This window comes from Hoplias malabaricus, chromosome 16, assembly GCF_029633855.1.
Source record: "Hoplias malabaricus isolate fHopMal1 chromosome 16, fHopMal1.hap1, whole genome shotgun sequence".
Classification (NCBI taxonomy): domain Eukaryota; kingdom Metazoa; phylum Chordata; class Actinopteri; order Characiformes; family Erythrinidae; genus Hoplias; species Hoplias malabaricus.
The window spans coordinates 24,436,572-24,461,895 of record NC_089815.1 but is presented as its reverse complement, the minus strand read 5'-3'; the positions used below and the strand labels follow the sequence as shown (position 1 = coordinate 24,461,895).

General features: G+C 39.5%; 3 protein-coding genes across 5 annotated transcripts; 1 reads left to right on the top strand and 2 right to left on the bottom strand.

Annotated features, from left to right (window-relative positions):
- Positions 1 to 1,791: 1,791 nt before the first annotated feature.
- LOC136671734 (zinc transporter ZIP3-like) lies at positions 1,792 to 6,422 on the bottom strand. The gene is made up of 3 exons (XM_066647554.1): positions 6,193 to 6,422; positions 4,613 to 4,947; positions 1,792 to 4,162 (listed from the first exon to the last, which is right to left on the bottom strand). The coding sequence occupies exons 2-3, from the start codon at positions 4,817 to 4,819 to the stop codon at positions 3,425 to 3,427; spliced, it is 945 nt and encodes a 314-aa protein (XP_066503651.1). The 5' UTR covers positions 4,820 to 4,947; positions 6,193 to 6,422; the 3' UTR covers positions 1,792 to 3,424.
- Positions 6,423 to 6,988: 566 nt separating this feature from the next.
- Positions 6,989 to 12,463, bottom strand: sgta (small glutamine rich tetratricopeptide repeat co-chaperone alpha). 3 transcript variants are annotated; one of them, XM_066647553.1, is made up of 12 exons: positions 12,099 to 12,207; positions 10,960 to 11,100; positions 10,763 to 10,866; positions 10,585 to 10,675; positions 9,501 to 9,600; positions 9,296 to 9,400; positions 8,746 to 8,884; positions 8,599 to 8,661; positions 8,465 to 8,502; positions 8,235 to 8,357; positions 8,007 to 8,126; positions 6,989 to 7,703 (listed from the first exon to the last, which is right to left on the bottom strand). In XM_066647553.1, the coding sequence occupies exons 2-11, from the start codon at positions 11,057 to 11,059 to the stop codon at positions 8,018 to 8,020; spliced, it is 972 nt and encodes a 323-aa protein (XP_066503650.1). In that variant the 5' UTR covers positions 11,060 to 11,100; positions 12,099 to 12,207; the 3' UTR covers positions 6,989 to 7,703; positions 8,007 to 8,017. The 3 variants fall into 3 exon arrangements, with proteins under 3 accessions (XP_066503650.1, XP_066503648.1, XP_066503649.1); XM_066647551.1 differs by lacking the exon at positions 12,099 to 12,207 and adding an exon at positions 12,350 to 12,463 and having other exon boundaries at positions 6,990 to 7,703; XM_066647552.1 differs by lacking the exon at positions 12,099 to 12,207 and adding an exon at positions 12,242 to 12,331 and having other exon boundaries at positions 6,990 to 7,703.
- A 2,886-nt stretch (positions 12,464 to 15,349) lies between these two features.
- thop1 (thimet oligopeptidase 1) lies at positions 15,350 to 23,947 on the top strand. The gene is made up of 13 exons (XM_066647574.1): positions 15,350 to 15,472; positions 16,308 to 16,514; positions 17,226 to 17,374; positions 18,377 to 18,484; positions 18,594 to 18,696; positions 18,870 to 19,030; positions 19,141 to 19,276; positions 19,504 to 19,870; positions 20,953 to 21,154; positions 21,246 to 21,432; positions 22,785 to 22,913; positions 23,167 to 23,303; positions 23,443 to 23,947. The coding sequence occupies exons 1-13, from the start codon at positions 15,460 to 15,462 to the stop codon at positions 23,602 to 23,604; spliced, it is 2,061 nt and encodes a 686-aa protein (XP_066503671.1). The 5' UTR covers positions 15,350 to 15,459; the 3' UTR covers positions 23,605 to 23,947.
- The last annotated feature ends 1,377 nt before the right edge of the window (positions 23,948 to 25,324 follow it).

Sequence of the window (25,324 nt, the reverse complement as noted above, 5' to 3'; positions counted from 1 at the left end):
TGGACTGTGAAATGTCACAAGTGTGAGTGTGTGTCGCCCTGTGAAGTACTGGTGCCCCCTCCAGGGTGTGTTCCTGCCTTGCGCCCAGCGATTCCGGGTAGGCTCCGGACCCACCGCGACCCTGACCTGGATAAATGGTTACAGACAATGAATGAAAGAATGAATGAAGTTCAAAGGTCGTAACTCCAATACGATTGCAGTCAAGTGGCAATTACTCAACACTGCCATCTGTAACATGACTGACTTGAGTTGAAATTCATTGAAAGGCACTTCACCCATTAACTGCACTTTACACAGTGCCTCATGCTCCTCTGAGCACCAGCTTCAAATGTGACTCACAGAAAAGTGTGCACAACAACCTGTGTCTGTGTGTGTATTCACAAGCCAGGAATTAGCATTAGCTGACTGGGCTTTGTTCCCCTCCTCTGGTTACACCTCTGTTTTCATTTCTATTTCACATCACAGCACTGGAATTCCCTCGTCGTAATTCAGGAAGGATTTATTTTTGGTGCCAAAGCTACAACTTAATGGGATTGTCATGGCATCAGTGGAATTCCCTGCTCTTACCTTTGTTCCAGATGAGTGTTCACCAGCTGGGGGCACTGTTCCGTCCAATCCAGATCCTTGGACTATGATCTTCACCAGTTACAGACCTTAGAGTTTACCAGCACCTCACTGATTTCTTATTGTTACTTTGTTTCTGAAAAAAAATCTAATTAATAATTTGATAGCACAAGGCTCTCCAATCTGAGCCAAGGGAGTTCAATCAAACCACAGGCGGCCCTTTAATCCAATAACGCCCTAATCCAATGATAGCAAATAGCAACTTGACTTGAGAACTATGTGTAAGTGATAGTGGATAAGAGGCTATGAAACACAGGAACCTCATGTTCCAGCACTTGAGAACATTGGTCATCAGCCAAGCTTCACTGGACGAGACTGTCGATGACAACACAGGCAGTAGACTCCACAAACAACTGGACGGTCGCACAGTGGCTAATTCTAAATGACAAATTAGTCTTAAAGTAAAGACAATACAAACGTTTTCCTCTCTCTCTGTCTAATCAGGTTCAATAGAACAACTGGCTCATGATAAGGTTCACAGACAGTTTTGTATGATTATGATTATTATTATTACATCAGGCACAAAATAGCTAACACCACTCATGTCTTCAGTACTGCTTTTCTTTATGAATTTTAGCAAACACAATGTCTATGATGTGAAGTATGGAGCAGTTCCTAAACATATATAAGTAGGTGGGTTTAATTTTTGAGTGTTTTTTCCCCTCATTTGTTCATCTGTATATATCCATTCATTCATTCATCTGCAACCACTTATCCAGTTCAGGATCACGGTGGGTCCAGAGCCTACCTGGAATCATTGGGTGAAAGGCGGGAATACACCCTGGAGGGGACGCCAGTCCTTCACAGGGCAACACACACACACACACCTACGGACACTTTTGTGTCGCCAATCCACCTACCAACGTGTGTTTTTTTTAACTGTGGGAGGAAACCGGAGCACCCAGAGGAAACCCACACAGACACAGGGAGAACGCACCAAACTCCTCACAGACAGTCACCCGGAGGAAGCAGACACAGGGAGAACACACCACATTTACCTCAGCACTAAAACATCTAGATTAGCTTGTAATATCCACAATAAATGGATATTATAAAATAACTTTTATAATAATAATAATTATAATAATAATAATAGTAAGTGTTTAAACAAATGTCTGTAGTCATTGTGTATTTAATAATGAAAATAGTTTTAATTCCAAACTCATTAATATTTTGATTACGCGTTTTTGTAAAGCACTTTAGACCTTTTACAACAGCAGTGAAAAGAAAATTTCCAGAAACAACTAGGAACTGAATCAATTTTCAAATGTGTGCTTGAGAGCATTGAAAATAAACATAAATAAATAAAAATAATAACCCAACAAAGTATATTTTTTAAATGCAGTGATTCATTATAAAAAAAAACCATAAAACCACAAATCAATTTAGATAAAATTCATCTTTCAGTAAGGAATATATTAAAAGCTTCAAATCAGTGTCACTTACAGTACACATCACACCAGTGTGATTTCAGCAATTACATTTACATACATTCAGAATACAGCAGTGTTATTATGGCCATGTGCTTTAGCTACCGCATATGCCTCAGGGTTCAGGGGTCATTGTTTGCTGCTACATGTTACATAAGAATATGCTGCTAAAATGCAATAGATAGTGGTAAACCGTGTAATAATAAAGGACTGCTCAACAGAGTAATGTGTCAAACTGTAATAATGATTCAGTCTGGGTGTTTTGCTATGGGAGTGTTTCTAAATTTCTTATAGGGCCCATTTCCTTCAGCGTTTTTCCATTAATACAATTCTAGTTGAAATGAGCTTCCAATAAATCACTGAAGGGACTGGCAGTGGACTCAAGCAGGGACTTGTATTAGATGAAGAAATAACCTGAATTCTTAATCTTAATTACTAATATAATAAATAATTACATACCATAATATACCTGATTAAAAACCCTAATATATAAGGATGCACAAAATCTCTCCATAACTACATCTTATAAAACTGACTACCGGGATCTTTACTCAATTCTGCAGTTAACCTCTAGGTTACAAACCAGATATTTCTAAACCTACCACTACAAGTGTGGCTTCCACCATTGCTTTGCAAACAGGTCAGAGTATGACAATGATCTTTTTTTAATCTCAGGAAATAACAGCAATCTACAAAGTGCAAGCCCCACTGAATTAGGCCTGAATATATTCAAGAACGTTTTTATAGTATACTGTAAATATATACACATCTGGTTCAATTTCCTTCTTTGAAACATGGCCCAACATAGGCCCTAAACTATTTATGAACATTCCGTAGTACACAATCTCCATAAATCCTTACCTGGAGCAACACTATATTGACATATGATTTATATATCTAGTATATATACGCCTCCAAACCATAGCACATTTAACACCCAGTGATTCATCAGGAAAAGTATATGCAACTCATGTAAACGTTTAGTGATTTTATCAAGAAAGATATGAGGAACTGAAATGTTACGACAAATTCTTCATTAATGTTCACAAAGACAGACATCATTCAGCATCGCATGAATCAGTAACAACGTACATACACAGTATAAACAGCAGTAAGAGACCCTCACCATATGCTCAGAATAATAAATAAACTCGCTTCAAGACACATTAGAAAAACCTATTTAAAATACTACTGATCCAGTGGAGTTTGGAGACGAGTTGGAACTGGGAAACCAAAAAGTAAATCAACAACAGTCACTTTAGAACTTGATTACTACATGTGTCCTTTGGTTATGCTGGTGAGCATGTTTAACAAGTGGCACAATAAAGAAAGCAAAACTTCCTCTTTCCCAGGGGGACCATCAAGATCAATCACCATTTGATAAAAACAAGGCCTGCCAGCACGCCATACCCTAAGACAAGAAACAGCACCTTCAGTAGCCTGTCGTGTTTATCCTCCAGCTCCCGTGAGAGTATTTCAAAGAACGTAATGAAAAGGAAGGTACCTGCTGCCAGGCCTTGTAGCACCACAGAAATAATACTCCCTGCCAAGTTCTGGGCACTCTCTATGCCCATTCCAAGGCCGATGCCAATAGGGATCATGAGGCTGACTGTGATAGCAAGCTTACTGGCATCCCGCAGCACCAGTCCTGCTTTAGCAACACTGACTCCTAAAGCTACAGCTGCCAGAGTCTCGTGGATTGCCACTCCAATGAAGAGGCTTCCTAGCTTAGCCCCGTCTTCCTGAAGGCCTAGAGCAAGACCTTCGAAGACAGAGTGAGCCGAGAGGGCTAGGACAAGGCTGACCAGCCGAAGCGGCCCTGCCCTTGTTATCTCTGTGGGGTTGAAGTGTCCGTGGTGATGCGAGTGGTGCTGGGGGCCTGCTGAACTCCGAGCAGGAGCGATGAAAGGTGTATCGTATTCAGAGTCGCTGCCAGCTTCAGAGCCTCCTGCGTTGAAAGTCTCCAGATCAATGAAGGAAGGCTTTTCCTTCCTAAAGGTAAGCACTGCCTGCTCTACGAACACTGTGAGGAAAAAGCCCAACATCATCATTGTCTCTGCTAGAGGATAATCTGTAGTAGTCTTTAGCATTTTCAGGACTTCCTCCACCTGAGGACAAACAAAGAATGTATTGACAGTAAGACAATAGAAGAAGTACTTAGCTCCTATAGAAGTGAAAGTATGACAGTAGTGCAAGACATTAAAACTAAGAAGAATTCTAAGACTAAGCAAAGTCAGTCTGAATGGTTTCATGTGAATTGCACTCTTCTAGTAAACGTTACCAAGTCAGATTATTTTCACAGCAGTGGTGAAACGATTAAGATCTCTACATCGTTTAAAAAGCTACATCATAGAAAGATGTTACATGAAGTGTATCCTAAACATTTCATGATGCCTCATTACTATTTTCTGTATTAACGCTCACTTCAAGAACACTGGGTCCCACTGAAAATAGAAAGCAATCTAATTAGTCAGTTTGACTCCAGCGCATCACTTCACATCAAAGTACCATTCAGTTTACATCTCATGATTTAACTATACAACATTTTCTAAACTCACCTTGTCTCTAACAGCTGGCAGAAGTGCATTAAAGCAGGTCGCTAAGAACACGCCACCTCCAAAAGAGTTGCTCAGCGAAACAGCCTTTCTGTACCTGGCAGCTTTGTCGAAGTCCGAACGCATCACACGCACAGGGATGAGAATTGCCCCCAGCATCAGGGCAAACACCCCAATCAAGCACAGGACTTTGGCCACAATTATCTCCATGTTGATGGAGAGAGGGAGTGATTCCGGTTTACGGGGTGAAGTCTGTCAGAAGAGCATCGCTGGAAACAGAATGTCCCTCTCCACAACACTCGGAACCACAACACTCAAGTCCTGGAAAGCATCCTTTACTGCTCAACAACAAAAAGAAACAAGATTAATGCTGGGGAGTAAATGCAAAATTGTTTATTTTATGTGAAAGCCATTGATACAACAGGGACATCTTATTTTCCAGCTGAAAATTAAGTTTTAAGCTTAGAAGGGATGCTAATTTATTCCTTAAAACAGTCAATACATACACTGAAATGTCAACAAAGTCATGAAATGGTGGTCCGTAGAGCAGCATTCATTACATAAACCAGGTGCCTTGATGTGTACAATAATTTATGTTCTGACCTTTTCCTTATCTCATTGTAAACAGGTAAACTGAAAATATTAAATTTAAAATCCACTTCTGGTAATTAATGAGCCTCTAAAACCTCTTTTCTGTTCAAGAGAAAATCCCTAATGTCTTTTAAAATGACTTAGATATATTTCTGCACCCTCGCCATCATTCAGAATGCAGGAGTTTATTAATATGCAATTATCCCTCTGCCATTTGCCTATAATTCAAAAGCACCAGCCCACAGGTCCTTTTGATTTGTGATGTATGAAATCCCGGATGTGTGAACCTGTGTTTTGAACTTTAAAAACTATAATGCTTAGTGATAGCATTTACTGCTCCCCCCCCCCCCCAAACCTACTACATTTTCTAGCCTATAGAAAACACACGGACAGGTTAAAGACTGCAGGGGTCTTTAATAAACATAATTCTGCCCGAAACATTTGTTTCAGGCAAATTATTTAGAATCCTTTAGTTTAAAAATTGCAAAACATAAAACTGCAGACATCTGGTTCCTATCGTCAATACTGTTCTGACTCGGAAAGTTTCTCTAGAGCTGTGCACTTCAGAACAAACCACTGTGAATGACGTCGGCGACATGTTATTTTTTTCCTTGCACAACTGTAGAAACATGGGTGACATTTATCTATAATTTGAGCGATATCACACTATCGAGACACCACTCTGCTGCTAGCTGGCTAACCTCGGCTAGAAACGCTGCTCACTAACTTCGCCTGGACATATTTAACAATACACGTTCTCCTTGTGTATTAATAACATCAGAACTAAACATATTAAATCATATAATCAAGAAAAATATAAATTTGAGCTTTCAACGGATAGCTGAACTGACTGTACTTCTACGTTGCTAGCCAAACAGCTAGCAGACATTAGCAAGTTCAGTCCTATCCGTCACCTGATAAAACTGCTGCATAATGCTCTGCAAGTTACTATGAGATTAATAAAACCAATTATACACTCACTAAAATCTCACCCTGAGAGTATAAAGTCGCTGAGTTCGTCTTTCTTCTTTACCTGTTCCCTGCTGCTCGTGGGATACGACTCGTGAATGAATCTCCAACTTGAATCAGTTCTTTTAGCTAGAGATGTCGAATCGGTTCACGTGTCTGAACTGTAGCCACAGGATGCAGACGTTCGGAACCAAATTTAACACCGCTATTCTGAAATGATGATCCTACTTACAGTGGTGATAGCAACCAGGAGTTATAATTACTATCACTGAAAAGTACATTTATCACTGAAAAGTACAGACTTGGTTGCACTGATACAGCTGGATCAGACACAGCAGTGCTGCTTATGTTTTTAAACACCTTAGTGTGAGTGCTGGACAGAGAATAGTGCACCACCCACAAATATCCTTCAAACAGCATCCCCTCACAATGGACTAGAGACCAACCATCAAAAAATGTTCAAAAGATTAACTACTTTAGAAGAGCACTGCTGTATCTGATCCACATTTATATATGGGTTATATAAATATGGAATTGCTTTTAATGTTATAGCTGAGCAGTGTATTTACACTATTTATATATTATCAAGTGGAAGAAACAAGATTAAAGTACCTTACAGACAGAGATGAAATATGAGCTATTAAATCAATAGCTGCCTAAAGGATGGGGCAAAATGAATCCCTGAATCTGACACTTGATTCATACATTCAGATGTTTACGTAGAAAGAATCGGTTCCGTGAATTACATCCAACTTCCCATAAGGTTCTGCACACCAGGCGCATCTACCTTATCTTTGTGTAGCTGTCAATCAGTGACGTGTCAGCTAGGCTTCAGCAGTGATTGGAGGAAAGAAACACCGCGGGTTCTGGAGGCCCCACCCACTATGTTCTCTGTGTTGTCGGATCAAACATTTGATGCAAAAACCCCCAAGTTATAATCATCAAAATCCAACAATAACCGCAGTGACCTTGTTATGCTCACATAATAAACCCACGGTACAAAGATCATAGCATGACTGGTGTTACAAAGTCTGACACATCACAAGGCTGCGTTTACCAGTGGATGACACAAATGAGGTCCTACTTGAAAACCGACATTTAATATCCACATTGTTGACACTGTACGTATCACTTACAAAGTCATCTGATCAGACAAAGCCAGCTGTTACTGTAGTAGTGAATCACTTTGGGTCGATACAGGTCTGCGGTCAGTCCGTGTAGTAGTGATTCATTTATGTTAATCCATCAGCATGGATTAGTTACACTGACATCACACATTAAACCAGTGTGAGATTTTGTATGCTTTAGAAGAGCCTAAGTGGCCAGCTATGACCTAAAAATTTTAGGCTACATTGGTTTCTTCAAAGACAGGCAAGGCAGGGAGGACAGCCAGACACACATGCACTCATTGTGATGTAAAAATGGTCTTGTCCCTGGAGTAAGAATAATAGATATAATAATAAAAAAAAAAAAAAAAGGTAAAAAGAAAGTCAGCCAGCCAGCCTTCACTCTTTGTCCCATGACGGTTCTTCAGCTGTGGAGGAAGAGACAAAGAGACATGTTAAATGCATAACTGTAATAATATTGTCCACACTTAACTATCACTGTTCAGATGCATCATGCTGCAGTAGAGACCCAAACAACAACATCTTTCAGAGTTACACTACACACATTTTCCATTATCCTACTTATTACTACACACACCCCTCTTAAACTGCCCCAGGTAACACATTAACACTGCACTAACAAAAAAGCTCCTCAGCACACTGTAGATGACAATGATGACAAATTATACATTAAAAGTTTCAATAAACTAACAAACACAGATCAGACTTACCACCTCAAGTGTCATTGTTCCTCGTTACTTGCACTAGGTGGCCGGCTGCGGATCTGACTCCTCAGCTGCTCGATGAGCTCAGGATTCTGTTGCTGCATTTGCTGTGCAAACTGCTGGCCACTGTCCAGGGAAAGAGTCATGCAGCTATAAAAAACTGCCTTCTAACAATAGCAGTAATAGTGGCTTGTTATGTATTAGTTTTTAAAAGCATTGAGAGAATGTTCATACGCTTGAATTAGGCCAGAGAGGTCATTTGGTCCGGCGCCGCCTCCTGCTGCTGCTGCTGCTGTTGTTGCTGAGGATGCAGAACTTCCCATAGGACCATAGGCTCCAGACATCATTCCTGACATCCTAAATATTTGTAATTAAACGTGAATGCGTGTGAGAGAATGTGTGTTTTCTGTATAGATTGATGAACAGTGTAATTACAGTGTTGAAATGTATTCAAATGCACTTACAGTTGTTGTACTTGTGGATTATTCATCAGATTTGAAGCCTGTAAAACAAAGAAATACATTTTCCACTGTAACTTCCAATTCGATTAATTTAAGAAACGAAGTAAATTAAACCAGGCACCATTTAATCCACTCACCATGTTCATGAACCCAGGATTACTAAGTAAACCAGCAAGGTCAACTCCACCCATACCTCCTGTCTGAGAGAGATAAAACAAAGATTATCTAACCATCTTTTTTCAGTTCCCAATAATTAATCGTAACTAGATCTCATTAGGACTCACTGGGCTGGGTGTTTCTTTCAATTTCTGCTCAGCTATTTTCAAATTTGATTTATACGTCTCATTTTCAGGATCCAGTTCCAGGGCTTTCTTGTAGTAGCTCACAGCCTCAGTGTGTTTGTTCAAACTGGCAAGAGCTAGCCTGGTTATCAGATGAAAACATCAGTTAGTTTTAGCTGAGAACATCTGCGCATAGCATTAACAAATCTTCAGGTGAAGCTAGTTATAAACTGATACAAAAATTGTAGTGTCAAAAAAGCAGGACAATGAGAGGAATACCATACTACTGGTTTAAATTAATCATCACCAAGGCTACAGCTCAATCTATAAAAATAAATTCTATTAATAAAATAATAATAAAAAATTATATAATATATATAACATGGAATTTTTCTTCATTTATTGTATAAAATATATATGAGAATAACTTTTAACCCGTTACTGAATGATGTTTCTGCTGTCATTGTGAATGGTACCAGAGTTACTTGATTAATTAATTCAAACTGCTGAAGTCAACATTCAGTTTGGAATATTTAATTTCTTTTTTTCTTACCCCATTCTTCCATATGCTTTGCTATAGTTTGGATCAATTCCAATTGCAAATTCACAATCTTGGACAGCTCCAGCATAGTTACCAAGTTTGCTGTATGCTGCGGCTCTATAAAAAAGACAAAACAAACACGGAACTTTAGCATCGGATCATTCTTCACATTTTTTATGTTAAACCTCTCAAATCTTAAAAAAGCGTGGAGCTCTACCTGTTGCAGTAATAGACAGCATTCTGTGGGTTAATCTGAATGGCTTTTGAGTAAAACTCCACTGCGGCACTGAAGTTTTCAACCCTCATTTGGTCATTGCCTGTTAAACACATTTTATAAGCATTATTAATACCTCCTTTACAATGAGGTACTCTCAGATTATTTGGTTATTGGTTTAAAAATAAATCACACTTTATGTAGCATTTTAAATAGGGAATTTTTCACTATTTAACTGTTAAAATGCAAAAAGAAGAATGAAAAAAAATGCACGTTGGAGAGGAATGACTCAATGATTTTTCAGAGTTGGGGTCATACGTATCAAAGTTTGCAAAGTCTAAAACACAAATACAGCTTCTTCTGAAGCTCTTACAGACTGCCGTATATATTTAACATCTTATCCTGTGTATAATTTACCACCCAATATGATCAGTGAACCTATATGTGTGTTTGTATATACAACACTGATGGTATATATTCGCAAGGAACTAGTCTGCTTCACCATGCCTTGTATGTCCCTTTAATGTTTAAATATGTTTCATATCTATTGTAGATATACGTACAGTCAATCTGAGTTAAAACTTTTCATATGACGATGAATTTCACACTAAATTTTTTTTGTACAGTTGTACTCTGCTTGTGTATGTATCTGCAAATGAATGTATAAAATTTAAATAAAAACTGAACACATAGCAGGGCGGCACGGTGGCGCAGCAGGTAGTGTCGCAGTCACACAGCTCCAGGGGCCTGGAGGTTGGGGGTTCGATTCCCGCTCCGGGTGACTGTCTGTGAGGAGTTGGTGTGTTCTCCCCGTGTCCGCGTGGGTTTCCTCCGGGTGCTCCGGTTTCCTCCCACAGTCCAAAAACACACGTTGCAGGTGGATTGGCGACTCGAAAGTGTCCGTAGGTGTGAGTGAATGTGTGTGTGTCTGTGTTGCCCTGTGAAGGACTGGCGCCCCCTCCAGGGTGTATTCCCGCCTTGCGCCCAATGATTCCAGGTAGGCTCTGGACCCCCCGCGACCCTAAATTGGATAAGCGGTACAGATAATGGATGGATGGATGAACACATAGCCACACAATCTCCATACCTTCACTCTTAAGCTGTTCTGCCTCTGCTAGCTGATCTTCTGAAAGAGGACTACTGTCTGTGTTAACTTTAACTTGAGGTGTATCTGCAACCTGTCAAATACAGAAAACTGCGTTAAACAATGAGTTATGAAAGTATGCCAGCATGGTCATGGTCCATGGAGAGCAAACAGGTGTTACCTTGGTAGCCACTTTTGCAAATATTTCCGGCAAAGTTTCAGAAACGGCTAAATTCTGGTCCTCTGTAGACACCCCAAATGCTGTCTCCAGACACTGGATGGCAACTGAAAAGCAATATTAGAGGAATCAACATAAATGCTACAAAATTAAACTAAACAAAATTCCAAAAAAAAAAAAAGTTTGGCATCAGTATGTACCTTCTAAACTTTCTTGAGCATCTGATGACAGTTCCCCAGACCTGAGCTGGTCATGGAGAAACTGGATAATAGAGTAAGCAAGACGCTTCCTATCTGTCATATTGGCTGGATTGAAAACACCTCTCCAATTAGTGAAGAAATCTGCAAACAAAAATACAGGAGTGTTATATTATGTATAGACAAAAATAAGATAAATATATATATACACCTGGAAAATGTCCTGGAAGACCTAGACGACCAAGAAAGGGTTCTGAACGCTTTCTACACATGGACTGGTCAGACATGAAGAGCAAAACCCCACCCAACTGGTCTACAGAAAAATTTGGCTGGCATAGAAACAGCAATAAGCTTGGTCCACACAGATAGCATTAAGCTGTGTGGTCCGTGTGGTGTTGTTTATAAGAAGACATATCACGTGTGCAATAAGCAAGAGAGTTTTCCAAGAGAGACAGCCTCAAATGGACTGAGAATCTCTTACATCATAAACCTAAGGAACCAATCTGGTCAAATTGCCGGTCAGAGTTTTCAAGCTGCTAAGTGGCAAAGGATAGGTGGAGCTAGAGTGGGAGACAATTTGCATATTTACTAATCCACATTCAACTTTTTTTTCTTGAAAACAACTTTAAATAAATTATAGTGGTTTAAATCTATGACCAGAGGAGGATACAGTCAACAAAACATGTTTTTGGGCCTGAGATGCCCGAGTTCATAGTACAGGCTATAACAATATGCATCACGGATTAAATCTCCCTTTTTTAGCAGGGAAAGACTAAACTGTGCAGAAGACATCATGATCTCCAGAAAGTGACCTCATACTGAGGTCACAGCTAGATGTCAAGACCCATAAACGTGACTAAAAAGCGTGCTGTTCAGGGCAAAGATAACTGTTAATTTGAGCAACAACCCACACAAATATACGTCCGCTTTTATCCAAGAAGTTCAGTGTGATATCTGCAAATTTCGAAAAAAAAGGGAACACGGGGCTTTTATTGTCTCTAGAGAAATGACTTGGGCACTTAATATGACACGGAATATTCTAGCAACAGCTGGCTAGGCTGATTATGTGTTCTCAACAGCTAAGCTTAGCCCCCCGTGTGGATAATAACTGACATTCTGAATTAGTCTGAGAATTTAATTACCCTCTTTAGTTCAGTGGGAGTTACGAGGCGCTAAAACACATACAGTCCATCCACAACTACCGAGACCAAGTTAACACTAAAGCTAGCCACGACCATCGCCTCGCGGGTAGCTTAGCTTTAGCTTCTGTAGCTATAGTGTGTACCTTAACGTCAGCTTCAGCCGAAAATACCACAGACCTTAAGAGTGAGAGGATACTCACGGGTCCCCGGAAGTGTATAAAATCTGACAATGTGTCTAGATGAATACCTACACTGCTGTTAAACTCCTGCTCGCTGTGGTTGAAAGCTTCTCCACTCTGTTTGCCCCGCTGCAGGGACTGCGCTCAACACACTGAGTAATACGTCATTAATCGGCTGAAAACGTCATCAGGTTATAGAAAAAATGAACCAAAAATATAGAAATTATTCATAAAATATTCTCACACTTAGCTTGAGTTGTACATGGCCCTATAAGGAGTGAACCCAACTAATTTAACGATGAAATGTTATATCATTATTTCCACAAATTATACGTTGGTCAAAATACCACAAGGACCATACAGCACTTTTATTCTCACCCTATCTAAACAGCCCTGGTTAGAAAGACTGCTTTAAAGGCTAAGCACCACTTAATGGACCTCCATGAATATTTCACGTTGCTTTAGTTACTGACATATATAAGTATGAATTAAAATGAAAATAATAAATCATTTGCTTTAAAACTTACTATTTTATTAAACTGATGGAAAAACCCGAGCTCGCTACAGAAATTCTTGAACGCAACCGTGACGTCACTGGTGGACAACAGCTGAACAATGCTGCGGTAAAACACCGTTATGACTGACTGTTATGACAGTATCTAGCTAAATAACCAACATTATTCATGACAATAGCCTAGCAATAAGCTAAACTCAAATGTAGAGGTACCGTTATTCTTGTAAATGTGATCGAAGTCGAACTCGAATTCATCCGACACTATAAACCTCCGTAATGCAGCTACGTAGCCGAGTATAATCTGAGACACCGAGTTTAGCAAGTCAAGCTAACGTTAACTAACACCAACTAAAACAGGCGAAGTGAGTGTCCTTACCCTGTTTACCTCCATGTTACAGAGGCTCTTGAACACCTTTCGTTGGTGTCCTTACATGCCCATATTGTTGGAAAAGCGCCAGTGAAATGAGCTACAGATAACGGAGTGAGCGGATGGTCCTTTCCAAAGTGCTCGTTTAAAGTTGACAAATGTAGTCCATTTTCTGGATATTTTGGGATCTTTGGGCCATTTGTGCACAGATGTCCCACTGTACATTGAATGATTGCAGCCAAAAACAACACACCTTTTCATCATTTTGCATTAAATTAAGTGCGACTTCTAGAGTTCTTGTCCACCATCTACGTCACAGGCAAGACGCCTATTAGAGTTTCCGAACACCGTTGGGGGGGGGGACCAACGGTCTTTTAAACCTTATTCCTTGAATTAGTAAGAAATAACATGTTTTCTGACTATCAATAAACACAAGTTAGGAACTCAAATTCCACTGTATTTATTTGTTTGACACTTTCATAGAGCTGGCGCTTAGCCTTTAAGATCCTGTTGAAAACAAGTCTTTGTGTCAGCCAAACACAAGACATCCAACAGTGAGGTGTGAGGAACAGAAACACAGACTGAATTAACTTTTATTTGTTCTACTTCTAGGGCGGCATGGTGGCGCAGCAGGTAGTGTCACACAGCTCCACGGGCCTGGAGGCTGGGGGTTCGATTCTCGCTCTGGGTGACTGTCTGTGAGGAGTTTGGTGTGTTCTGATATGTGTCCATGGAAATGCATGAAGTGGTCTTCACTGTCAAGCCTTAGTTTAAATCTACACTGGAACCAAAAGCCTACACAAACGACAAGCACGTTACACAGGACAACACAAATGTAGATACACAGCAGTGTGAAACAAGGACAAAAATACAAGAGAAGAATCTCACAATTTTAGCTAGACAACCTGAGTATGAAAAGTAACTCAAGTTTAGGTTAAGTGTCCTGCAGCAAAATTGGACAATGCAGGGCACTATGCCAGAGGGGTATAAACCCATAGGCTTTATTTACACTTTAGATGCTGGTGATGCTATATAAGTGTAACAATAAATGTCATCATTTCATATTTGAAATACACAAGCTAACAGATACATATCTTGATGATGATAGCTGTTCAAACAATTTCTGAGAACAGCACAATCATGATGAGCAGTGTCTATAGTCAGTCCACACTTCTACTAATGATTTATATGAGTAGGTGTTTTGTCCCCATAAAATGAGTGTTGCACATAGGTTGTGCAATATTTGGAAAATCAAATAGATTTGCATGTCACAGTCACACAGCTCCAGGGACATGGAGGACCATGAGGAAGTTTGGTGTGTTCTCCCTGTGTCCACGTGGGTTTCCTCCGGGTGCTCTGGTTTCCTCTTACAGTCCAAAAGCACACGTTGGTAGTTGGATTGGCGACTCAAAAGTGTCTGTAGGTGTTAGAGTGTGAGTGTATATCACCCTGCCAAAGACTGGCGCCCCCTCCAGAGTGTGTTTCCACCTTGCGCCCAGTGATTGCTCCAGACCCATAGTGACCCTGAATTGGATAAGAGGTTACAGACAATGAATGAAGGAATAATTCCAGTCATAATATGTTTGATTTTGTAAAAAAATCAGTATATCCTGAAACACTTCTATAAAAAGGGAGCAGTTATAGATGATTTTCATGTGTGTAACCAGTAGCTATCATTAATAAATGGATTCAGAAAACATTAAAAAAATGTTTAATATTTTTTAAACTAGGTAATGTTTTAAAAATGTTTAAGCATTTCCTCTTTCATTTTCTCCTTAAAGCTGTATAAGTACTCCACATACAGCAGTGTCAGAAACTAATTTAACAATGTTAAGGCTTTCACTGGGGTGCATTTGTGTACTTCATATACAAACCTTACATTTATGATTAACTTTTTTAATGATTTACTACATGTCACTGTAGGATGAGATGATTCTATATATTTTGGGTGTAATTTCATTCAGTTGCTGCTCATACAGAGTCTCGTGCCCCACCAGGTATTTCATATTAGGGACGCCACTGTGTAGGACTCATGTATTTCCTTTTGTAAATTCTGAACAAATGAGTATTGGTATCGGGCTGCAGGTCTTGGTATCGACTCGTAAATCAGTCGTATCGCCGACTCACTGCTGTTTCGTTCCGTCTCTTGCCTCATTAAAGGGCGCGGCATAAGTTAATTGACAGTGCTCTTGACCAATCAGTGCGCGGCAGTGGGCTGCGGCAGCTTTGGGCGGGATTTTATTGAGAGGAGCTCGTACACGCTGTTCGAGGAGCGCGCATTAAATTAGACAGCGGTGAATAATGGCACCTACAGGTAAGTTCAGGAATTTGGATTTTATCATGTTTAGAGCTCTCCCGGGAGTCTCAATGAGAGAGTTCGGCGCGGGGTTTATTCCTGGTTTGTGGCTGTTTCGACGCGGACCGCAGCCGGTCCCTGGCTCAGTGAAGTAGCTCCTCAGTGGTACATTGACTCTGCCTCACCAAACTAACTTTAGTACATGTCTGTATTAACTTACATTATAAACCATACGTCACTTGTTAAAGATAGTTCCCTGTTCAGTGCTGTTATTCCTGTCTTCTTATTCAACCGACTCATGTCATTTGTTAAAGCAGCGTCTATGAGACTGACATCCTTCTGCATTAGCTAACGTTAGCTGTTATCCTGCTACCTAGCTACCCTCAGTAGCCAGCTAACGTTAGCCAGCTATTTGCTGAATTGTAACGCTCGCTAACCGTCGCCAGGTTCGCGTTAGCCTTCACTGCCCTCACTATGACTGGATACTAAGCTTTACGCTTGGGTTTTGTGTTAAGAACTTGTCAATGACTTCTCTTTTATAGCCGCACATTCATATTAATATTAATTATTTGCTGCCTCACTATTCTCACTAAATTATATATAATAATAAATAAATTATATATAATAATTATAATTAATTAATCACAGTATCAAAGAATTTCATTCCAAAATGCTGTATATGTTATAACCATTTTGAATATGAGTTTTTGGAAAACCAAATAATCTGTAACTGACCTCTAAATGTAGTATTTCTATAATAAATGTGGCATAAATCTCACAAAAAATCCAAACAAGACTTCTTAAATGTATGGGGATGGCGAATTAAAAATGTATCTGTTTTTTCTTTATTCAGGTGAAGTGGTCTTTGGAAGTGGAGTCCAAGTATGTGCAGAAAATCGCTTGCGTTGGGACCTCACACCAGATCAAATCCATCAGCTGACGGATGAGCTTATCGCAAAGATCAAGAGAGTCTATGACACTGTTGGGTCCTTGAACATAGATGAAGTCACCTATGAGAACACTCTGAAGGCCCTTGCTGATGTCGAGGTGGAATACACAGGTGAACATTCAGGTTTCAGGTCTCTGGTTGACACTTTTAAGACCTACTTCTGTTTAATAAAAATAAGAATGTGCTTCACATAAAGCAGTTCATGAGGCAGTGGTAAAAGCACAAAGAGAGAGTGTGTTTTTCCCTGCTAAATGTTGATTATTAAAAAAAAAAATCATAAATTGAGGGTTCAAATATCCTGTGCATTTTTCCCAAGATTTAAGCTCCACTCTTCACCTGAAAGAAATCTCTTCACATAGCAAGCTCCATTTATAACAAAGTAACATAAGAGGATTCTCCATCACTATTGTTAACCAGTGGAAAAAATCTGGGTCAGCAGGATGGCTGTATGCAATGGTATACACCATTCAGCACTTTTTTACATAAAGACTGGCTGAGCGACCCATGCACAACAATGGTGTTTGGCATTGTTTTGTGGCAGAGCAGAGGCACTGCAAGGTACATATCTTGTGCAGATTTTCTGTTCACTGTGAGGCCAACAAGTAGATTTGCCTTTTTTTTTTTCCCCCCAATCACATCTGTTGTTATGCTCGTTAAATGGCATGTTTTTTGTGTTACTGGATTTGTCACAAAACCAGATCTAGAATCACATTTCAGACCCTTTTATGTGATTATTAAACCGCACCTAGCTAAACCTTTCCTCTACATTGCAGCAAATCTGATAACCACTAACATCACACATCAATTCTGGTTCTTTTGCAGTCCAGCGTAACATGCTGGATTTCCCTCAGCATGTGTCCTCTTCTAAGGATGTGCGCACAGCCAGCACAGATGCGGACAAGAAGCTGTCTGAGTTTGACGTGGAGATGAGCATGAGGGAGGATGTGTACCAGAGGATTGTCGCTCTTCAGGTTTGCAATGAAAGGCCAGGGTTAATAAGGGTATTCCAGTCATTTTTAAAAACTACTCCATAACAGATACCGAGTTGTCATTCAGAGCGGTTTGACGCATAACTCTGTTAAATAGAGAAACTTAACAGCTACTCTTAACACTGATGCTAAAAAAAATGAGGAAATATCAGTAGACATTCCGCTTTAGTGGGTGCTGCAACGTCTCAAAATATCTCTACATTTCGTAACCACATTCTTTATGTAGAAACTGGCGTGACTGTGGTAGGATATTTCATTATCAGTATAATGTACTTTTTAATATCCTGATGTATGTACTCGAAATACATACATTATCTGGCATGGCTCTTGTGGGCATGTCAGGTATTTTGACTTAATATGGTTTGGCCAATCACATGTCAGCTTTTTTAATATAAACACCTTGAATTTCTCTTTAATAGAAAATGAAGTAAATGTCAGTGTCAGCTACACTGATGACCTGTAATATTAAAGCCACAGTTGGCCATCCTCTAGGCCTTCATCAGGGGTCATAGAGTGCTATCCATATGGATGTTTTCAGTTGCTGGACTTCAGTCCAGCAGTGGCAGTGTGGTGTTTGAAAAGGTCAGCAGCACTGCTGTGATTGATCCATTTGTGTAGCAACATAACACACACTAACACACCACCCTCATGTCAGTTTCACTGTAGCACTGAGAATGATCCACCACCCAAATAATGCCTGCTTTGAAGTGGTCCTTTGGGAGTCTGGACCATTGCAGAACAGGGGCTGACAAAGTATGCAGAGCAGCAGATGGGTTATAGTCTGTAATTTAAAAAACTAGAGAGTGTATCTATATGATCAATGGAGCTGACAAACTTGATAATTTAGAAACAAGGGTGTAGTTCTAATATTATGGCTGATTGGTGTCGGTGTTGGAAGGCTGAAAATTAGATTATCTGGATAATTCAGGTGATAATAAAACCCTTTAACTGTCCTAATGTTGCTGAAATATTGACAATTTTCAGGAGAAATTGGAGGAAGAAAGTATTACTCCTGAGGCTAAAAGATACATGGAAAGGCTGATCAAGCTGGGAAAGAGAAATGGACTTCACCTGCCCAAGGAGACACAAGAGGTCAGCGTCCACTGGGCTTTCATTGCTATCAGAATACATGTCTTTATTGATTCCTCTGAATGAAATGGAAGAAATGTTTTGTGTTGCTGGGTTTTATTTCCTGAAATAGGAGATCAAGAAGATTAAGAAGAAACTGAGCACGCTGTGTATTGATTTCAACAAGCATTTGAACGAGGACACCACTAGTCTCTCTTTCACCCGGGAGGAGCTGGGTGAGTACAGAGCTTTAAATTTCTCTTAAGATAGTATGATTCATGGCCATAGGGACAGCTTCTCTGTTTTCTGCTTAAGAAACTAGTGCTTCAAACTGTTTCTGACCAGGAACATATTCTGATTTCTGCTAATAGATTTGGTGAATAATACTTTATCATATATACTATCATAGGGGGCCTTCCTGAAGATTTCCTCAACTCCTTGGAAAAGGATGAGAGTGGGAAATTGAAGTTGACGCTCAAATACCCTCACTATTTCCCCACTATGAAGAAATGCTATGTCCCAGAGACGCGCAAAAGATTAGAGGAAGCCTTCAATTCTCGTTGTAAAGAGGTATGTGTTGTATGTCTTGCTTGACTTTTAACGTAGTTAATGTAGAGCTTACATCTATGGCAAGAATATGACAAAGTCAAGGTTATTTAATTATAACTGTCTTCTTTTAGGAAAACTCTGCTATTCTCAAAGAGCTGGTGGAGCTGCGCTCTAAAAAGTGTGCTCTGCTGGGCTTTAGCACCCACGCTGACTTCGTTTTGGAGATGAACATGGCAAAAATATCAAAGAAGGTTTCCTCATTTCTAGGTAATCTCTAGGTTTAATTGATGTAACTGCTGACAAATATAGGTAAAGCTGTCAAAAGGAGCATTTGACTCTATTTAGCTTTAATAAGGATGGTAATAATAAATAGCTGCATATCATTGAAATATTTATATTTAGTATAATAGTGCAGTTAAGGTCACTGTAGTTATTGTGTTCTGTCATAAAACCTCCACAGTCTTAAAAACCCTTCTTTTTACCCGATCGATTAGAGGAGCTTGCCCTTAAGCTGAAGCCTCTGGGTGAAGAGGAACGGGCTGTGATCCTCAAACTGAAGGAGAAAGAGTGCCAGAAGAGGAACCTGCCATTTAATGGTGAGTTGCATGCCTGGGACACCCGCTACTACATGACCCAGGTGGAGGAGACCCAGTATGCTGTTGACCAGAACCAGCTGAAAGAATATTTCCCAATGGAGGTGGTGACCCGTGGGCTTCTGGACATCTACCAGGAACTGCTGAACCTTTCCTTTCAGCAGGTAGAGGGCGCTCAAGTGTGGCATGATGATGTCACTCTGTACTGTGTCAAGGACCGTACCTCTGGCAACGTGGTGGGCCAATTCTACCTGGACCTTTTCCCCAGGTACGAACAAGCTTTTAGGCTGATGCTTTCATAAAGATTTCAGAACCTTTTTAAAACATTTTAGTGTTGGTGCCACAGTTTCACATGCATTCAGAAATGTATTTTGGTCTTAAACCTGGGTTCATTTCACAGTCAAGAGACAGAGCTGGTATTTAACTATGGTCACCTTTTTAATCGAAACTCTTCCTGCTTATGCAAGTGATGTGTTCCTGTAATCTAAAATTAATTAATCCTTACTGGATTAGGACAAGGCCAGGAGTGAAAACCAGTATGGCTTGAAGGGATTAGACCAGGGGATTTCAACCAGTGGTCTACGGGAGCAATGCTGGTGGTCCGTGACATGCTATCCAGTTTATCCAGCAATTAATTTGATTTATTTTTAATTGGGGATCTGAATGAATAATGAATTTAATGCAAATATCAACCTAATCCTTGCACCAATCTGGTCGATCAACTGTACTTTGCCAATGCAGTGTTAGTAACGTCATATCAAACAGTTTCTCACACATGAATTAACTAGCTAGCAAATGCATATATCTATATACACAATTTAGTTTAGGTTGACCGACACCCCCACCCCGAGAGTACACACGGACACACAGTTAGCTGCAGATTACTGCTTAGTCAGAATGGTGGACCCTGGGGCAGAACCAGTTGGAAACCCCTGGATTAGACTATTAAGAACAAAAGTTGACTCTTTGGTCTGTCAATAGATTGCTAAAATAGATGTGTGCAAATGTTTGGGCACCCTTAAGTTGTCTTCTTTCTAAACATAACTATAGATTCTCTACAGACACTACAAGTTATCATATTTACATTGTATTACAGTGTACATATTTACAGTGTATTCGTAATATATTAAAAGAAAGAATTTTGTAATTAGCAGTTTCATTTTTCTGAAGGCTTATTTTTGTTTTGAACATGTTAAATCAGTTTTATTTTAACTTCTACATACATCTGTTTGTTGTTGATTCAAATAATATCAAAGCCTCAAAAACAGTAGTGGTTGTAATACTAGTCGTAGTTGGGTGTTTCAAGGTACTGTGGTGGAATTAATTGCCAGTTACCCTTCTTTCCTGCAGAGAGGGGAAGTATGGGCATGCTGCCTGTTTTGGCTTGCAGCCTGGTTGTCTCCTGGCCGATGGGAGCAGGCAGATGGCTGTGGCTGCCATGGTGGCTAACTTCAGCAAGCCCACAGCTGATGCTCCTTCACTTCTGCAGCATGATGAGGTGGAGACCTACTTCCATGAGTTTGGCCACGTCATGCACCAACTCTGCGCACAGGTCTGATTTAAAATACGTTTCACTGCTATTGTTTTTATGGTTTGTGATCATGTTTGTCATATCAGACATTCCACTTGTGTGTAATTTTCAGGCTGACTTTGCCATGTTCAGTGGGACTCATGTTGAAAGGGACTTTGTGGAAGCTCCGTCTCAGATGTTGGAGAACTGGGTGTGGGAAAAGGAGCCACTGCAACGCATGTCCAAACATTACAAGACTAACAGTCCCATCCCAGAGGATCTGCTGGATAAACTCATCAAGTCCCGGCTTGCTAACACGGGTAATAACCTTTTCTCCTAAGGGTACTCTTAAACAAGTCATATCTTAATGAGACAGATTGTTACATTTGTAGATAGTTTATGGAAACCTCTATTGTACAGTTGCTCTGTGTCATCTGTGAAATGCTGAACATTAAAACTGATTAGAGGACTCATCCGGTACTGGGTGAGATTGATATGTTTTCCTTATCAGCAGAAGGCATAGAAATGGAGCTCCTGACCCACTATTTATTTTGGAAGGTTGCCAATTAAGGAACATTTTAAGGGTAGTTAACACTAATGGGGAAACTAAGCACACTGTACTAAATAGCAGAGATTTTTGTTTGTCTGCCGCACAGTTTGTGAATAGTGTTTAAGTTATGGTATTTGCCTCACAAAATTGCACCTTCATGTACCATAGTAGAAAATGTCCCAACTTTAGTCATGAACCTACCGATTAATTTATTTTTGGAAATTAAGTTAGCAAAAATGTATTGTATAATTTAATTTCCAAAAATAAATGTATCTAACTTTAATTCAATATAAATACTCCTTTATTAATCACTTTAAAAAATATAATTCCATAGCTTATGATTTAAAATTATGTAATGGTAAAAACAGAACCTGGGTCTATTACTTAATATTCACATCAGTGCCCCTTATGGGGATCACCACTACACTTCAGGTGTGAGCTCCCATAAGGGAGTTTGATGATGAATACTCTTGTGGTGGTTGCCATGCTGTTCATAATCGAGCAACAGAGTGACAAACCCTAATCACCTATTCGCCTATTCAGCTCTAAACATCACAGGCTGCTGTATTCATTACATGGGAGGTTTGTTTTTAATGGTTTGATTTGGGGCTTTTTAAACAGTAACTCATAATTTGTGCAGATAAATACACAGGCACAGTCTGGGTGGGTGAGTGGGTGTTTCAATGAAATAAGGCCAAGGCTCGTTTAATTTAATTAATAAAGTTAGGTCTCACCATTGACTAAATCACCAGAAGCTGCAGCTATTTTTTTTTGTAATTGTTGACTTTGTCATTAATGATTATCCAGTTTTGGTTCTGCATACGCCAGTGTTCTTCTGCTACATCACAGTCAATTTAGATTTAATGGATCTTATTTGGAAAGCATAAAGTGAATTTTGATTATGATTGGTGTAACTTTTTAAGAAAATCTGCATTATTTAATTTGGTTGTGAATGAAGCACAATGTGCGTTTAGTTTTTTTACTGCTGTTAATATCTGATGTGTTTCTGATTTTTGTTTTCGAGTTCTTTGATTTGGTTTATGTTTGTTAAAGTAAAAGTTTCTAACAGAAAGCCTGGGCTTCCTTTTAAAATAGTCTCTGATATTTCTGTTTTTTCATCAGGACTGTTCAACCTGAGGCAGATTGTTCTGGCAAAAGTAGACCAAGCCCTTCACACAAAGCCAGGATTGGATCCAGCAGAGGAGTATGCTAGACTCTGTCAGGAAATTCTAGGAGTGCCTGCCACTCCAGGTGACTTCCTTTATGCTGTTATTGACTTCTCTTAATTACAAATCACATACAATCACTTGTCACTTGAAATTGAATATCAGTGTAATTTTTATATATATATATATATATATATATATATATATATATATATATATATATATATCCCATGTGGTTTGTCATTTTGTATGTTTCCTTTAGTGTCCTACTTAATCTGAAAGTGATTCTTGACTTACAATGCAAGTTGTGACACTCTCATTGCTTATGCTCTTTATAGGTACAAACATGCCAGCCACATTTGGCCATCTGGCAGGTGGTTATGATGCTCAGTATTACGGTTATCTCTGGAGTGAGGTCTTTTCTATGGACATGTTCTATGCCCGCTTCAAGCAGGAGGGCATCATGAACCCTAAGGTCAGTACAAACTGTCATTAACAAATTTCTTTTAGAGACTGAGGCATGGAACTTTGGCCCAAACACCGGAAGTGCAGGAACGTTGATATTGTCGTTGTGGTGATTTATGTAACTAATGGTAATTCACTATGCCCTTCAGGTGGGTCTGGACTACAGGAACTGCATCCTGAAGCCTGGTGGTTCAGAGGATGCAGGTGAAATGCTGAAGAAGTTCCTTGGAAGAGAGCCCAAGCAAGAGGCTTTCCTCCTGAGCAAAGGACTATCTGTCGAAGTGGATTCAGGCACACCTTGTGCATGTTGACCAGTTACTATCACTGCAGATTACGTTATCAATACCTCTGTGGGGGATATTAGCACACAGACACAAGAGACTGATCACATAATCCTGAAAATTAACTTAGGCCAGCACAAGTTAATGCCATAATGTTTAATAATTCAATTGTTTTCTTTTGGACCTTGAAGCATTGTTTTAAAAATTAAAATTGTATTCAACCATGTGAGAACATCTAATGGCTTATCCTTTGACTTGGCTGCTAATTTTTCTTTGGTTGGGTTTTGGAATACTGAAAAATTACAGATCGATGGAGTTTACAATTTAAAAATACAAACCTCAAACAGTTGGGACAATGTGAGAAATGAAAGAATAAAGGATTGAATTCTATGTTAATTTCACCTGGATTTTTTTGGCAAAGCCTAACGTATATGTTTGATTTTACCCAATTCTGAAACTGAAGTCTGCAGTATGCTTCAAAAAAACCTCAGACTAGTTATAATATGACATGTTGAAGATATCTTAACCAGTCACTGCACTTATGTTTTAGATCCAAAATGAGCATCCAGGAAAGGCCTACTCCTCTTTTGTGTGGTGTTGACTCAAGTCAGCCAATAATCCAACAGTTCAAGAACAATGTTTCTCACTGAGCGACTGCGAGGTTTTTAGGTGTTTCGTTCTTAATGGTGCATATCAACAAAAGATTCGGGTAATCTTAGAAAAATGTCTCTGTGTTAAGTGCTACCTGCTACCTTTGGTCCCTCAGACAGCACTGAATGGGTAATTAGCAGCCTTTTGGAATAGTAACTGCGATTTGGGCTCCCAAAATACTTAAGAAATTGTTTAACATTAAACATGTCTAGTTGGAGATTATGGGGTTGATTTTACACATAAAAATTTATTTCAGCATGATGATGCAGTGTCACATACCGAATGTTACGAAACCATGGCTGTGTGGTCAGGATGTGCAGATCTAGACTGCTCTATCTATGGTTCTGATCTGCAAAAACTGAGGACTGTATGAATTGGCACGTTCAACTGTCAAATGTGGTCATATTAAAGTTAAACTGGAAAGGAGAAGTTACACAGAAGTACACAGGTTCCTGTCCCAACGATTTGGAACATGTTGCAGGCCTCAAATTAGAAAGGAATGTAGATGTGTATATGCTTTGTATTGAATTCACACAGAATTCATTTTAATTAGCATCTATCTGAAGTAAATATAAAGCATTATTCATTGTCTTCCATGTTCTGTGTTCCAGGTGTTATCTGTAAGTTATGCACTTCTGCCTGGGGTGTGTTAAGCCTTGCATGAACACAGTTTGCTGCACAATGTACTAAAGAACAAAGGATCTCCCTTGGTGGGTTCCCACAGGAACGTCCAATCTACTGCTTCTCAACAGCTTGAGGCCAGTTCTGGGGAACAACAGTGCACACAGTCACAGTTAATTAATGCAAAGGGTAAATTTGGGCACAGAGGCGCAGATGGGTTTTACCTTAGTTTTATTATTATTTTTCTTCATGAAGTCGTCAACGTTATCCAATATCACAGTCTTAGGAGCTAAGTGAACAGTTGATGGCTTCACATCAGCAAGTATGGTTTAGATATCAGATATACGATATCAGATATATGCACACTCCTCTTACATCCAATCTTAAAGTCTGTAATTAATTAGTTAAGACTAAAAAAAGGCCTCTTTTTTTTTTAAATGTTGCAGTTTATATGGAATAGCTGCTGAGCCGTCCAACC